At 37.6% G+C, this 13,486-nt stretch overlaps 1 protein-coding gene across 2 annotated transcripts in view; it reads right to left on the bottom strand.

Annotated features, from left to right (window-relative positions):
* Nucleotides 1-385: 385 nt before the first annotated feature.
* Nucleotides 386-13,486, bottom strand: part of glg1a (golgi glycoprotein 1a) — a 32,055-nt gene continuing 18,954 nt past the window's right edge. Inside the window, exons 15-27 of one of the 2 annotated variants that reach the window (XM_058766996.1) lie at nt 13,288-13,401; nt 13,116-13,204; nt 12,237-12,354; nt 12,031-12,123; nt 11,814-11,951; nt 11,572-11,695; nt 9,535-9,677; nt 9,355-9,456; nt 9,170-9,277; nt 8,966-9,086; nt 8,784-8,890; nt 3,715-3,878; nt 386-1,918 (exon numbers count right to left, since the gene is read on the bottom strand). In XM_058766996.1, coding sequence (XP_058622979.1) covers nt 1,846-1,918; nt 3,715-3,878; nt 8,784-8,890; nt 8,966-9,086; nt 9,170-9,277; nt 9,355-9,456; nt 9,535-9,677; nt 11,572-11,695; nt 11,814-11,951; nt 12,031-12,123; nt 12,237-12,354; nt 13,116-13,204; nt 13,288-13,401 — 1,494 coding nt within the window. In that variant the 3' untranslated portion in view covers nt 386-1,845. Of the gene's footprint in view, nt 3,879-8,783; nt 8,891-8,965; nt 9,087-9,169; nt 9,278-9,354; nt 9,457-9,534; nt 9,678-11,571; nt 11,696-11,813; nt 11,952-12,030; nt 12,124-12,236; nt 12,355-13,115; nt 13,205-13,287; nt 13,402-13,486 lie in introns of both variants that reach the window. The other variant, XM_058766997.1, reaches the window with a different exon arrangement.

Genomic DNA, 13,486 nt, shown 5'->3' with positions numbered 1-13,486 from the left:
TGTTGCCAAGTCCAGTTTTCCCGCAGAACTGGGCTAATTTAACACGGTTGCCACGGGTTGTTTTTCCATGTCCGCGGGTTGAAGCGGCCCCAATAGCATGATGGAACTTCGCCGAGAAACGAAAAATGATTTTTATCAGACCTGGCAACCCTGCAACAGAGGCAGATGTGGCTCCACTGAAGCACAAACAGAAAAGAAAAATGTTTGTCTTACAAAATAGCGCTGAAGAAACTCGGCAAAGGGAATGTGGCACCCCAGTGTCATTTTGCCCACACGAGACGATCCAGACCTCCTCTCTACACTCTTGACCTTTACTTGCGTGAGGAGGCCTCAAAGACGGCAAAGATTTTTAAACCCGAATTGTAAAAGGACAAAATACAGCAGATACAAACCATCAGATCAATTTTATTAACAACGGTCCAATTCAACTCTTACAGAACCAGACATGAGAAATGACAAAAGAAAAGCGCAGTTATTGTTACATCTGTATAGTACACTGTTTAATCAGATTCGAGGAAAAATACTTCTCATAATAAATTTGTGCACAGAAAGTAAATACAAAAACAATTCATCATTTGATCATTTCTATGTCATATATCAGTTTGACAGACAGGAAGCAGTGGTTGTGAGCGGATGACGTACAGATGTAGGGAGTTTTCCAGTGCTAGTTTAACTCATTCAAAAATAAAACCCCTGCACCCAGCCGTCGACAGCCATATAACGTTTCATCTTAAAACCGCAATGTGATTCCATAACTGATACAAACTACTTGCAGTTTGAGCTCTCAAAAGAATATGAAACATTCAGAATGGTCCCGGTCAGATACTCAAAAAAAAAAAAACAAACAAACCAAAAAATAAATAATCTTGCTTCATGTTGATTGGCTTGTTCAGATACCAAGTTTGGAATTTTTTGGAGTATCTGACCAAGCCAATCAAAATGATTTCTTTTTTTTTAACAATTTAAGTACCTGACAAAGCCAATGAAAATTAATTCATCAAAATTAATGTTTTTTTTTTTTTCTTATCTTGCCAAGCCAAACAAAATTATGCGAAATCATTTTTGAGTATCTTCCCAAGGCAATGAAATAAAAATATTAACCATTTTTGATTGGCTTGTTCAGATACATACAAAAAGAAATGAATAAAAATAATAATTTCACTTCATTTTGATTGGCTTGGTCAGATACTTGTGTAAGTGTACAATTTTGCTTATTTTAAGACAATTAAGCCTATTTTATGACTTTTATTATATTTTAGGAAATATGAACCAGACACACTTCTATAAATTAAAAAATGTGGCAACCAAAACTAGATCACCGGATACCAAGCCATTCAATTCTAATGTCGAGTCCAAACAGACAATGGTTTCAAACTCGTCAGACCCTGTGAATGAAATATGGTACTAATATATACAAACACCACAGCTGAAGTAATTTGTATCAATATATACCAATTATACACCTCCTTCAATGCATAAAAATAGATCAATAACTGCTGAAAGAAATGATTTACAGGTAAATGAAGGACCTTATTTCTACGGTGATAAATCAACGACTGAATTAGGCAGTGGAGGGAAGAGCTGTACTGGTTTAATCGCTTTGAATGAAAACGTAAAATATTTGGCTGAAACCAGTTTCTTCATCTTTGCAGGAAACCCAGATCACAGTCATGAACTGAAGCTTTCATAAGCAGGTATATGCAAAGCATTGAAAGCACATGAAGCTAAAAGGCCATTAGTGCATGAGATTTTGTTTTTTTAAGAATTTCCCAACAATATATAATATAGCCTCAAAATAATGCATGCAAAAGCACAAGCCATGTGATTTGATCTGAATAAAAGTGTCTATTGTTGGTCAATTTGAATGTATCCTTTCCTGTCCTTGCTTAAGGGTGCAACCCATGGGTGACCAAGTTTTCTGCAAAGAAAAGAAAAATGCCAAAGTTAAGGCAGAGTTTGTTACCCACAATCCTCTATTAAAATGACAGCTATTTACAGTACGAATGGTTTCCCCCCTCCCAACAACATTATGAAATGAATTCAGATTATTAAAGCACAGCTTGAATGCACAAACACTAGAACCAAAGTCCACTTTAATGTCATTTTGTACAAAAGCATACAAATATAACAATAATACAAAAGCCAAATTAACTTAAAAGGCAGAGATGCACAGGGACTGTAACATTACAGCTCTATTACGCTTTTAATAGTATGCCGTCACTCAAGAGAGTGAAAATTTAGTGTGAACGGGGACAAAACGGGGGTTTATGCATTAAAGCCTTCGGAAGGAAGGAATTAAGAAGCTACAAATACAGTCAAACAGCAACTTAGTCGAAAATAACTTGATGAGAAAAACTCTTAATGCATTATGACTCAGGGAAACGAAACCAAAAAAATTGGCTGCGAAAGCAAACAATTGTAATATGTCGCGATTATGGACGGCACTGAGCTTACAATGTTTTAAAAGAGATTGGCTGTCTGTGAAGGAAGCTTATTTCATGAATGTGTACGAAACACGGAGTGTTTAAAACCAATCATTTCCCTAAAACCGTCCATACGTTGTCTGGAAACCCAATGATACAAGCAAATAAAATGACATCTACCATGTGAGTAAATCGTCAAAAAATGTGAATCTGGTTCACATATGACTCTGAATATGCTAACAGAATGGTTTGTTAATATGGCACTATGAAAGCACAAATCAAACGACTCATTCAAAGCTCAGATGCGACGCGACCAAACCACTGCCATCAGAAACTGCATCGATAACAGCATGTAAACAGCTTGACGTCTTAATGCAGCCCGTGAATCAATACCAACTCACAGTCCAGAATCAAGTCGCCCTTAGACTGGCGATATTCCGATCTTTATCGTCCATTTTCTAAATCTTGTGGCTCAGTTAAGACCAGTTCAAACGCATCGGGCGACGACGTGTGAAACCTTCATAATGCAGAACCCTTTCGCTTAAAACCAACCAACCAAATGACACAAAAATCATATGTATAACCCCTACTGCAAAGAAAGATGGGTGAAAAGAATGTTCCCAGTGACAAAGAAAAATCAACAAGCCCATGATAAAACCAACACACAAACAACAATTCTCTCACTCGGACGGGCAAAAAGGCACAGACACACATTCGTTCAATCGCTCGATTCTTGTCAATATGCACATCTTCAGCAACTGGCTGTTTCCTAAAACATGGACGTCAAAATTGCAACACCATCCCTGCAAACAAAAGGAAATCAAAAGCCGAACCTCCTGCGATCCAAACACCAACAATAAATAAAAACATTGAGCTGGAAAGCAAAACCAAGTCTGTGATATTAGTTGAAGAAAGCTGATTGGCGGCGTCTGGCGCGACGGTGTTCGAAAGCGCGCGGCAGAAAGTACGCTCGCAGGGTCCGCTGCAGGCAGGTTTACTCAGAGAAGCAGGTGATGATGTAGGACAAGCACAGTCAGGGAAAAAAAACAAAAAAACAAAAAACTGTGTGTAGCAATTAAAACTGGGTCCCAATGTGGCCATCGGTGGTACCACGAAAATGCACACACAGCACGAGTCTAAACACCCGCCCCCCTCCGTCAAGTTTGCGTTTCCAACCCCAGTGTCCTTCCCCGGCCCAGGACGGAGAACGGCGTGTGGGGCGTGATGGGCTTTTTGCCCTGCAGGGGGAGCTGAATAGCACTTCCCCTGCCCTGCACCTCCTCCTCTCTACCTGTCCTTCAACTCCTGCGTCACGCGCTTGGTGATGCGGCCGCACAGCAGACCCATGAGGAAGAGCAGGACCACGCACATCGCCAACATGCTCAGGATGTAGTTCTTGGCAGGAGACGTGAAAACCTGCCCGGCCAGATCCGAGAAACCTTCTGCTGGCGCCACCTGTGACAACAGAGAAACAATATGAACTTGTGCTCATGAAAATTTTATCACCCGCAACTCGCATTCAATGTTCCTTGCGTATACTAAAAGGCAGGGTGAGTGATTTGGTTCAAAAATGTTATTTTTTTGTTATGCTGGTTGAAAGACTCTTCACATCCCAAAAGCATCCAATCATATCACCTAAAGGTCTTTGCACACCGAGTCCGAAATTCACGCAAGTTAAAAAATAAATATGACCTCACGTTGTGTCAATCACGTTTACACACAGCCTCTGAAACTTTTGCCCGTCATAAAAAAAAAAAAATTGGATCAGGTTCGATTTTCCGTGTTTTTCGCATCTGTAGCAAGCATTTTGATAGGAAAGGAGAATGAATACAAAAAAATAAATAAAATAAATGCATACGATAATTTCGGACTCCGTGTGCAAGGACCTTGAGGCTACAACAGGCTGCCCTACTTGCTGGTCAACTTATATGCATACCTCCACACACCCTGTTCGTGCAGACATGATACGCCATCAGTGCATTTATCACGCTATTGCAGACCAATGTTTTGGAGGAGGCGTGGCTTTGGAGAGGGATTTTCAGGGAGGGTGGGTTCTTATGCTTTCAAAGCTAGCCTCTCCAAAATCGCCTACCCTAACTTTAATCTTAAACTATAAAGGATGGTTATAAACTGTTTAAACAATTTTCGAGTTTTCTATACTTTTTGACTAGTTCAGATAAAGTACAAATTTACAGAATTATCTAGGAGTGTCCCCAACTAAGGATTTTCATAGTTGAATCGGAATTTTTCGAATCTTGCCGATAGTCGAATCATATGTAACCCTGCGTAAGCGCTGCGTAATATCATTGCGCCTTCTGCACCCATGGTACGGCAGCAAAGTTCCTTTATTATTAATTAATATTACACCGTAATGAGAGTATAGTTCCTAGCCATATCGGTAGTCTTAGTACACAATGTACCAACAGAAGAGTCAAGCATTAAATAGGAAAATTAATCAAAACTCTTTGGTCATTTTTCAGTGAGATGCTAATGGTCTAATCCGATTCAATGATCTATGCTAAGCTAAGTGTGCTACCGCCAGACCCGGAGATCGGCTGAATGGATTCAAAAACGGTAAAACTCAACTGTTTAACTCTAGGGGAGTTGGAAAATGAGCCCATTTTCAAAAAAAGGGGAGTGTTCCTTTAAAATGCAAATGATTGGAATTTACTAACTTAGAAACATTGAACTCTCAAATCTGAGGTTTACGAAGCATTTGTGAACCTGCAGGAGAGTTGGAAAAGTGTTTTCCATTTTATGAGCAAATTACTCCATTTATTTCATGAACGAGTCTCATTGTTTAAAAAAAAAAAACAAAAACAGTTCTTGCGCAATTTGATTGCACTGAAATAATGCAAGGTGTGGGTAATTTGTTTGTAAAAACATGCTTACATAAATTGTCATGCATTTTTGTAAGATTTGTCATAATTTCTTGTACAACTATCCTTACGTAAACTTATATTGAATGTGAATTTATAAAACATCTTTTAAAATAAAATAGTTGCAAATTCTAATACTAAATCAAATGCAGAAACTTATGTAAGATTTGGGCAAATTCTTCAGAAAACAATTATTCCAAATTTACTTATATCTTTTAAAATATTTCATGAATGAGGCTCAATGTCGTTCCTAAAATTTTTTCCGCAAATTTAATTGAGTGTAACAACTTATATTTGCATAATACAATATTTGCTTAATTTCACACTTATGTAATTGTCACTTGGGATTATATGAAACAATTTTCATGCATCCTTACATAAACAAACTGAATGAGAATTTACAAAACGTTTTCAAAATGAACTGTTCATGAAACCAGACTATGCAAATTATCGTAATAAATCGTAATACTAGGGGTAGTTGTGGCCTAATGGTTAGGGAGTCAGGCTTGTAACCTGAAGGTTGCCGGATCGATTCTCGGGCCGGCAGGTATTGAAGGTGGGGATTGTGAATGGAGCACTCTCTCCACCTTCGACACCATGACTAAGGTGCCCTTGAGCAACGCACCGAACCCCTAATTGCTCCTCGGGCGCTGGAGTAAGGCTGCCCACTGCTCCGGGTGTGTGTTCACTGTGTGTGTGTGCACTTGTTCACTACTCACTGCTGTGTGTGTGCACTTGGATGGGTTAAATGCAGAGCACCATTTCGAGTATGGGTCACCATACTTGACAATACGTCTTAACTTAAATGAAATGCAGAAACGTCTGTAAGATTTGTACAAAGTCATACATTTTTTTGCATTTAATTTAATGTGACAATTTACGCATGCAAGTTTTTCTATGCAAAAAGATCGGAAGACAGTTTCTCTGAGGTAAAGGCTATCACAGTTTTCATAATAATGGTTACATTATTGATGTACACAGTGTATATATATATATATTTTAGTGGTGGGCATAGATTAATTTTTTTAATCTAGATTAATCTCACTGTAATCTTGGAATTAATCTAGATTAAAATGGCTCATTTGAATTCTGCCAAGTAGATAAGTAAACAACTAGCAGTCATCAAGAATTTAATATTGATAATAACATTGAAGACATTGTATGATTATTCCTTAAAGATAAGGTTTTAATAGTTTTAGTAGTAGTAGTCTATTACGTTCTGCCCAATGTCTTCAAGTGAAACCGAACTTTTATTTTGACGGGTTGCCGTGAGGATAGTTTTTCTCAAATGAAACGCTCGAATGCTCATGAAGTGACTCTCAGAGCAGTTCTGGAGATGTGGTTCATGTATTTATGTCCTCATTTAGTGAGACGACAGACGTTAATATCACCGCAAGCTTCACGCGGTCTTCTGTATGAGTAGTAAACAAACCCGCGCGTCTGCGCCATACATTAACACAGAGACACGCAGAAGTCATATTTAAATAGACGCTTATGCTTAATATTTACAAATAGGAGTGGGAGTGTGCTCACTTGTGTGTGCGCCACGTGTATGTGTGTGTGTGTGTGTGTGTGTGCGAACCGAGGCGGAACTCCGCTGTGCAAGCGATACAGAGAGCGCGACCATGTAACGTAGAGACAGAAATGACTTGCCGATTTCCATTGGGAAGCTTCTTAAAAATAAATTTTCCTGAAGCAAACCCGCGGCTTCATAGCTGCATCCATGTTAGCACGCATACACACAGGTTCAAAGACTCATTCTCGCCCCTACAGTGCAATTCGCTAGGTATACATCCGCTAAAATATCGAGGTGAAAGTCATCATAGCTTGCGTAGTATAGACCCAGCTCCCAACCCAACTTTGAGAATAGATTAACGGCGATATTTTTTTTTATCGCCCGATAAGAGTCTCACGTTAACGCAGCACGTTAACGCCGATAACGCCCACCACTAATATATATATATATATATATATATATATATATATATATATATATATATATATATATATATATATATATATATATATATATATATATATATATATATATATATATATATATATATATATATATATATATATATATAAAAAGTGTTGTCAAGGTACCAAAATTTCAGTATTCGGTACCGATACCAGTGAAAATCCATGGTTCTCGGTACCAATTTCGGTACCACATGCTAATTAAAAACACACTATTTTTAATAATAGTCAAGCAAAATTTTTTTTTACAAAAATCAATGCCATTCTTCATACTTATTTAAATTGTGTTTCAAGTTTTTCCGCAAGTAATAAAAGTATGAAAAACAGTAAACAGTAAAGTTTCACCCAAATTTAATTTGTCTTTTAATTAATGAAATTTAAACATTTTATTTTTTGGGTAAATAAAGGGGATTTACTATTAAAATTAAAATATGGAAGAAATATTGTGTGATTATTTCTTTAAAAAAAATATATATTTTATCATCAACAGTAGTAATAGTATCACATACATTCTACTAAATAATAGTAATATATTTTTGGCACAATGTCTTTAAGATAAACTTATTTTGACGGGTTGCCGTGAATACCTTTACATTTCTGTGTGTAGCTATATGATATGAAGCTGGTTTTACTCAAATGGAACGGTAGAATACTCGTGAAGGGACTCTCAGAGCAGTTCTGTAGATGTTGTTTATGTATTTATGTCCTCATTGAGACGGCAGATGCTGAAATCACCGCGAGCGTCACGCACTTCAGTGTAAAAAAACAAAACAAAAACGCGCGTCTCTGCCATTCATTCATACATACACACACACACACACACACACACACACACAGAGACTCGCAGAACATGCGGGATTCATATCTGAATCGACTTTTGCGGCTTAATATTTACAGATACTAGTCCATGTCGCGATTTGATTAAAGTGTGACAACCTACTTTTGATTAATTCATCCAAACTTTGACAAATTCCGTGACATTCCGTGCTAAACTGTAAACTCTAAACGTTTTTATAACTGGATTCTGAGATTCCATCCGCGTTTTGTGCATTGCGGAAATCATAGGTCCATACGCGTCAAGAACCGGGTACTCGGTACCACCGGTACTTAAAAAAAACCTGGTACCGTGACGTTTTCATTTTTTTAGTACCGACTTACCGGGTCTTTTGACAACACTAATATATATATATCCACACACACACATATATATATATATCTAACATATTCAAGCGGTGTTGGCAAGCCTACTAAATGTTTTTTAAATAAATTTATTGAAACTGAAATACGTGATTCTTCCTTAGAACAAGGTATCTTAGAAAGCAGCATAATGTCGCTGTTTACTTGTTAGAACAGCATGTGTGTAGTGAGCACACCTACAATACCAAGTTTTGAATCATCGCTCTAGTATTATGGAACACAACTGATGTTTTGGAACAACAAGAAAGAAGAAAATACTGTTGAGCTTCCGAATGGAGGCCATTGGGATTGGGTGAACGTTTACCTTAGCGGCGTAACTCCACATGTCAATGCGGTCCTGTAACCTCTTCTTACACTCCGGCTGGAGTCTCACACGCTTATCTTGGAGAGCCTCCATCAGACACGACATCTCTGCACAAACACAGAGTACAGTAATGAATATCAAGCCTACCAAAATGGCATAAAATCATTTCCAGAATTACTGACGTCTTCCTCGGCCCGGAGGGATCGCAGCACATTGGTGCTTAATGTCCAGGGCGCATGCTGTGTGCAGAACTGGATCCACAAAGATGTCCGCCTTGCTCTCCTTCAGTATGTTGAGAACCTCCTACAGCGGGAACAGCCAGTCAGAAGAGATGTGAGAAATTGAACCATGCAACTTGTGGCAAATCGAGGTCAATGTGATCTTACCTTTTTACAGCCTTCGTGGCTGATCTTCAGCAGGTTGATTTTCAAACACTCCTCAACCTGACCCGTCTGCTCCTGCGCCGCTACTTCCTCCGCACAGAGCCGCGGGATCTGGGACAAACAACCATTACTGGTCATTTGAGACCAAAACATCTCATTATACGTCATACCAAGACAGTGAATGTTACCTCATCAGTGCACTGGAGCTGCAGCTGCGGGTCGAGCCTGTAGTCCAGCGCAGACTCCTGCAGAATGACACTGATCTGGCCCTCGCAGTCTGGAGAGAGACGCTGGACACACAAACACACGCTCTTATATGGAGTAAAGGTGCAGGTTTATGTGCATTCGCGGCGATCAGGGTTACGAACCTGGTCTGCGTATTTGAGTTTGAGGCAGGAGATGACCTGCCCCTCCAGCTCGTTGTCGTCTTTGGCATTGTTCAGGATGTTCTGGCAGAACTTTGGGATGTCTGCTTTGCAAGCCTTCCTCAGCACAGGGTTCAGACGGTAGTCTAGAATTTAAACAAACTTTAGTGATGGAACAAGGTCTTTTGATTCATCAGGGACTTTACACGAATAGGGCACTCGTATCTCATTACATTTTATAGCAATAATGGCACAAAATTTAAATGGTTTAATCAAACGATTTCAACTCTTTCTCAAGTATGGTGGGAAGACTAGGGCTGTCAAAAAACAAAAAAATAAATAAATAAAAAGTGGAAGAAATGTGAAACAAGAAATGTGTACATGTTTAGAAAGCCATGTAAAATTAATGTAAGTTCAACTTTTGAAAAACATGTCTCGAGACTTTATGGCAGTTTTTCCCCATCCCACTGCATCTCATGTTTTTAAATGTAAAAAGTATTCTTTGTGATTGGTTTTCAGTCCTTTGTAAAAACTACATACATGATGCTGTTTTGTTTCTAATTGTTTAAACTTAATTATATATGGTTTATAAACATTAATTTAAACATTATGCACTTTTTTCAAAGATGGTTGTGTTATTTTATTGCTTTGAAGAAACGTGCATTATTAATATTTCGGTTGATGCGCCTATTGTGGCCTCAGGAGAGAAGCCAAAATCTTTTTTCCCCCTTAACTGAAATTATGCCTTTTAAATTCTAAAAGAAACTTGAATATTGATAATATTTAAGTACAAAATTCAAATTTTGTTTTTCAGCCATTTTGACAGCCCTAGGGAAGACATTACAATTTCATTACATTTTCTACATTTTTACATTTCACACCTGTTATTGATGTTCTTGTAAGACAAATGCTAATATTTCCCTTTAATTTATTGTAAATACAAGTTTGTTAATCACTACAAACCAACATTTAGTCTCAAACTGGTTAGCTCCTGCTGAGAGAAAGCATCATTTAGGCAAAACCTACAACCCTGTTACGTTTTAGCAAAACGCAATTTTAAATCTCGAAAATCTCTGAAAATGACTTCAGCTATATTGATTTAATAGTTATTAGTAGAAAATAAAGAAGTTTTACTGGAAAATGTTTATTACTAGGTTTTTAAACAGTATCAAGACATCTTCTATTTTTTGTAACAGAGTTGAAAAAAAAAAAAAATCCTCATTTAAATTAACCAACCAACCAACCAACCAGTATTTCATCTCAAACTAGTTTGGCCCTACTAAGAAAACATGAAACATGTAATTTCAGCAAAATTATTTTTTTTTTAAATGTTGAATTATTTCACTTATATTTATTTAATGGATTAGTAGAATTATTATTTTTTTTTTTTTTTTTACTTGAAAACATTTATTGCTAGACTTTTAAACAGGATTTTATTTTCCAACCCCGTTTCAAAAATTTGGAAAAGGTCATAATACTAATACTAATTTAAATGAACATTTAGTCTTCAACTAGTAAGCCCATACAGTAAAAGCTTATCTTAAGCAAAGCCTACAACCCTGTTACTTAAAACCCTGTTAATTGTATTTTGTTTTAAAAGGTGTAATTTTTGAATTAATATTTAATTTATTATATTAGAAGATGGAAAAAAAAAAATGGGTATTAGAAAATGTTTGATTATTAAAAAAAGATTCATAACTACATTATCACTGTTGTTACTAGGTTTTTAAACAATATTAAGACATCTTCCAAATTTTTGTAACAGGGTTGAAATAAATACATTTAAATAAAAGTAAAACAGCTCATTAAATAAATTACATAGTTTGTCCTGATGAGTTTAACACCTTTCATTGACCCTTCGTTGAAAGAAAACATTTGACACATATGCCTTTTACTGAGAACAACACATAATTACTGCATTACTAAAGCATCCTGTTTGTTGGTGTGCCGACTCTAATTGTAAAGATAAATATGGGAGTGATTAAATAAAACCTATGAGTATGTATGCATGTGTATGTTAGCATGTAGGCGTGGTCGCACCTGTGTTCTGGGTGATCTGTCTCTTGGTAATCATTTGTTTGCATTTCGGATCCATTAGCTCGCTGTTCTTGTTTTGTTTGAGACACTGTAAGAGGTTCTTTGCATCCGTGTCACTGCAGAAACGCTGTATAATAAAGAAAAAAAAAAAAAGTTCTTAAATACTTCATATAGATTAATCAAACAATTTCAAGCCACCGTTAAATTCTGTAGTCTTTTCAGATGTAATTGATGAGGTTTCACACCCTAATCATCTGCTTGCAGACTCTCATGAGCTGGAAGTCGAGTTCTGGGTCCATCATTTCATTCTCCTGCAGTTTGAAGACTTTCTGATGGCAGTGCTGGGTCAGCCGCTTCTTGTTTTCCTTCAGACACTCGATCACCTGAACACGCACAAACACACAGATTAGCAGATCCTCACAGTTAAACAGAGGATCAGAGAGCCAGCTCATCTGAATTTACCTGAGCGTTTCCAAACACCACGTTCTGACAGTGCAGCTTGATGTCCTGCCGACAGCTCTCGAACAGCTCCGGCTCCAGACGAATGTCCTCAGACTGCATGACAAACAACCACAAATCTCAACTTCACAGGATAGAAGACATAACACAGCGGAGTACACTACAAATGATTAGACTATACATATTTTAGATCGATTTGATGTACTGACCATCTCCAGCTCTTCCACTCTGAGCTGTTTACGACATTTCATGGAAACTCGCTGCTCTCTGCCTTCCTGTAAAGTGTCGTTCCTTACTGTGGTACTCAGACAGATCACCACATCCACCCTAAGAGTAAACAGACCATCAAAACCTTCCCATCATACTCTGCATTACCTCTAGAAGAGCTTTCGTAAATGTAGTAGATGTAACCAATCTCACATGATTTATATGATACTCAGTATTTTTTTTTTTCTTGGCTGGATTAGACCCGCCATAGATAAATGACACTAAAATGGCCAGTACGTGGCGACAAGTCCAAGTCTTAATGAATGATTCATTCAAAATGGACGATTCTTTTAAAAACAAAGCAAGCGACTGTCTTAATGAATGGATGAATCGTTGACTCAAATGATTTAATTTAGGAATTAACCACCGCAGTGTTGCTCCAAGACGCACAAATGTTCTGCTCCGGTTTTGATTGGAACCATTTTCGTCAGCAAAACAGATTTTGTCTCCAAACTAGGACTCGTTCAATATTAACTTCTTGTTTGTTGAACTGCTGTATAAAATGAATACAACATATGCGATCGTGCTCATGCGCTGATAATAGGGAAAACCAAACTCTATTGCTTAACTACACCATAATCTTATAAATACCAAAACCGGGATTATATGGGCATGCAACTGCATTTTAATAGGCTTCATCATGCAGTGAATGCTTTTGGACTTTCAAGACATGTTTTTGGCTGTTTTTTTGCATATACTCAGACATACTCAGATAATGTTGTTAAAACAACATTTACAACATTATTCTAGAGGATAAATAGCACTCAACCCTAACGTTAATGTAAAATGTATGAAATATTTGCTTTGTGCCACGCACTCACTTCTTTTTGATGTTGGGGCACAGTTTGAGCACGTCCTCCTTGCATGCCATCTTGAACTTGTACGAGAAGCGAAAGTCCTTCATCTGGATCTGAGGATGAGGAGGAGAAACGGACGGTTGAGACAGAACAGTAGTAACAGTAGAAAGAGTGAGTGTGTATTCGTCAGACATACCAGCTGGAAGTGTGTGACTCCGACGGCGCATTTCTCATTCATTTCCTTCTGGTGTTTATTGGCAACGAGACACTCCATCAGGTCCCCTGTGTCTATCTGATTATCGGCCACCTCCTGTCAAACAAACACAGGCAAATAGAGAGGACAAATGAAAAAGAAAAGAAAACAAGCTACTTTGTGCATTTATTATATGGTTTTA

The sequence above is a fragment of the Onychostoma macrolepis genome, chromosome 25 (genome assembly GCF_012432095.1).
Source record: "Onychostoma macrolepis isolate SWU-2019 chromosome 25, ASM1243209v1, whole genome shotgun sequence".
Classification (NCBI taxonomy): Eukaryota; Metazoa; Chordata; class Actinopteri; order Cypriniformes; family Cyprinidae; genus Onychostoma; species Onychostoma macrolepis.
This window is presented reverse-complemented; position numbering and strand designations above follow the sequence as displayed.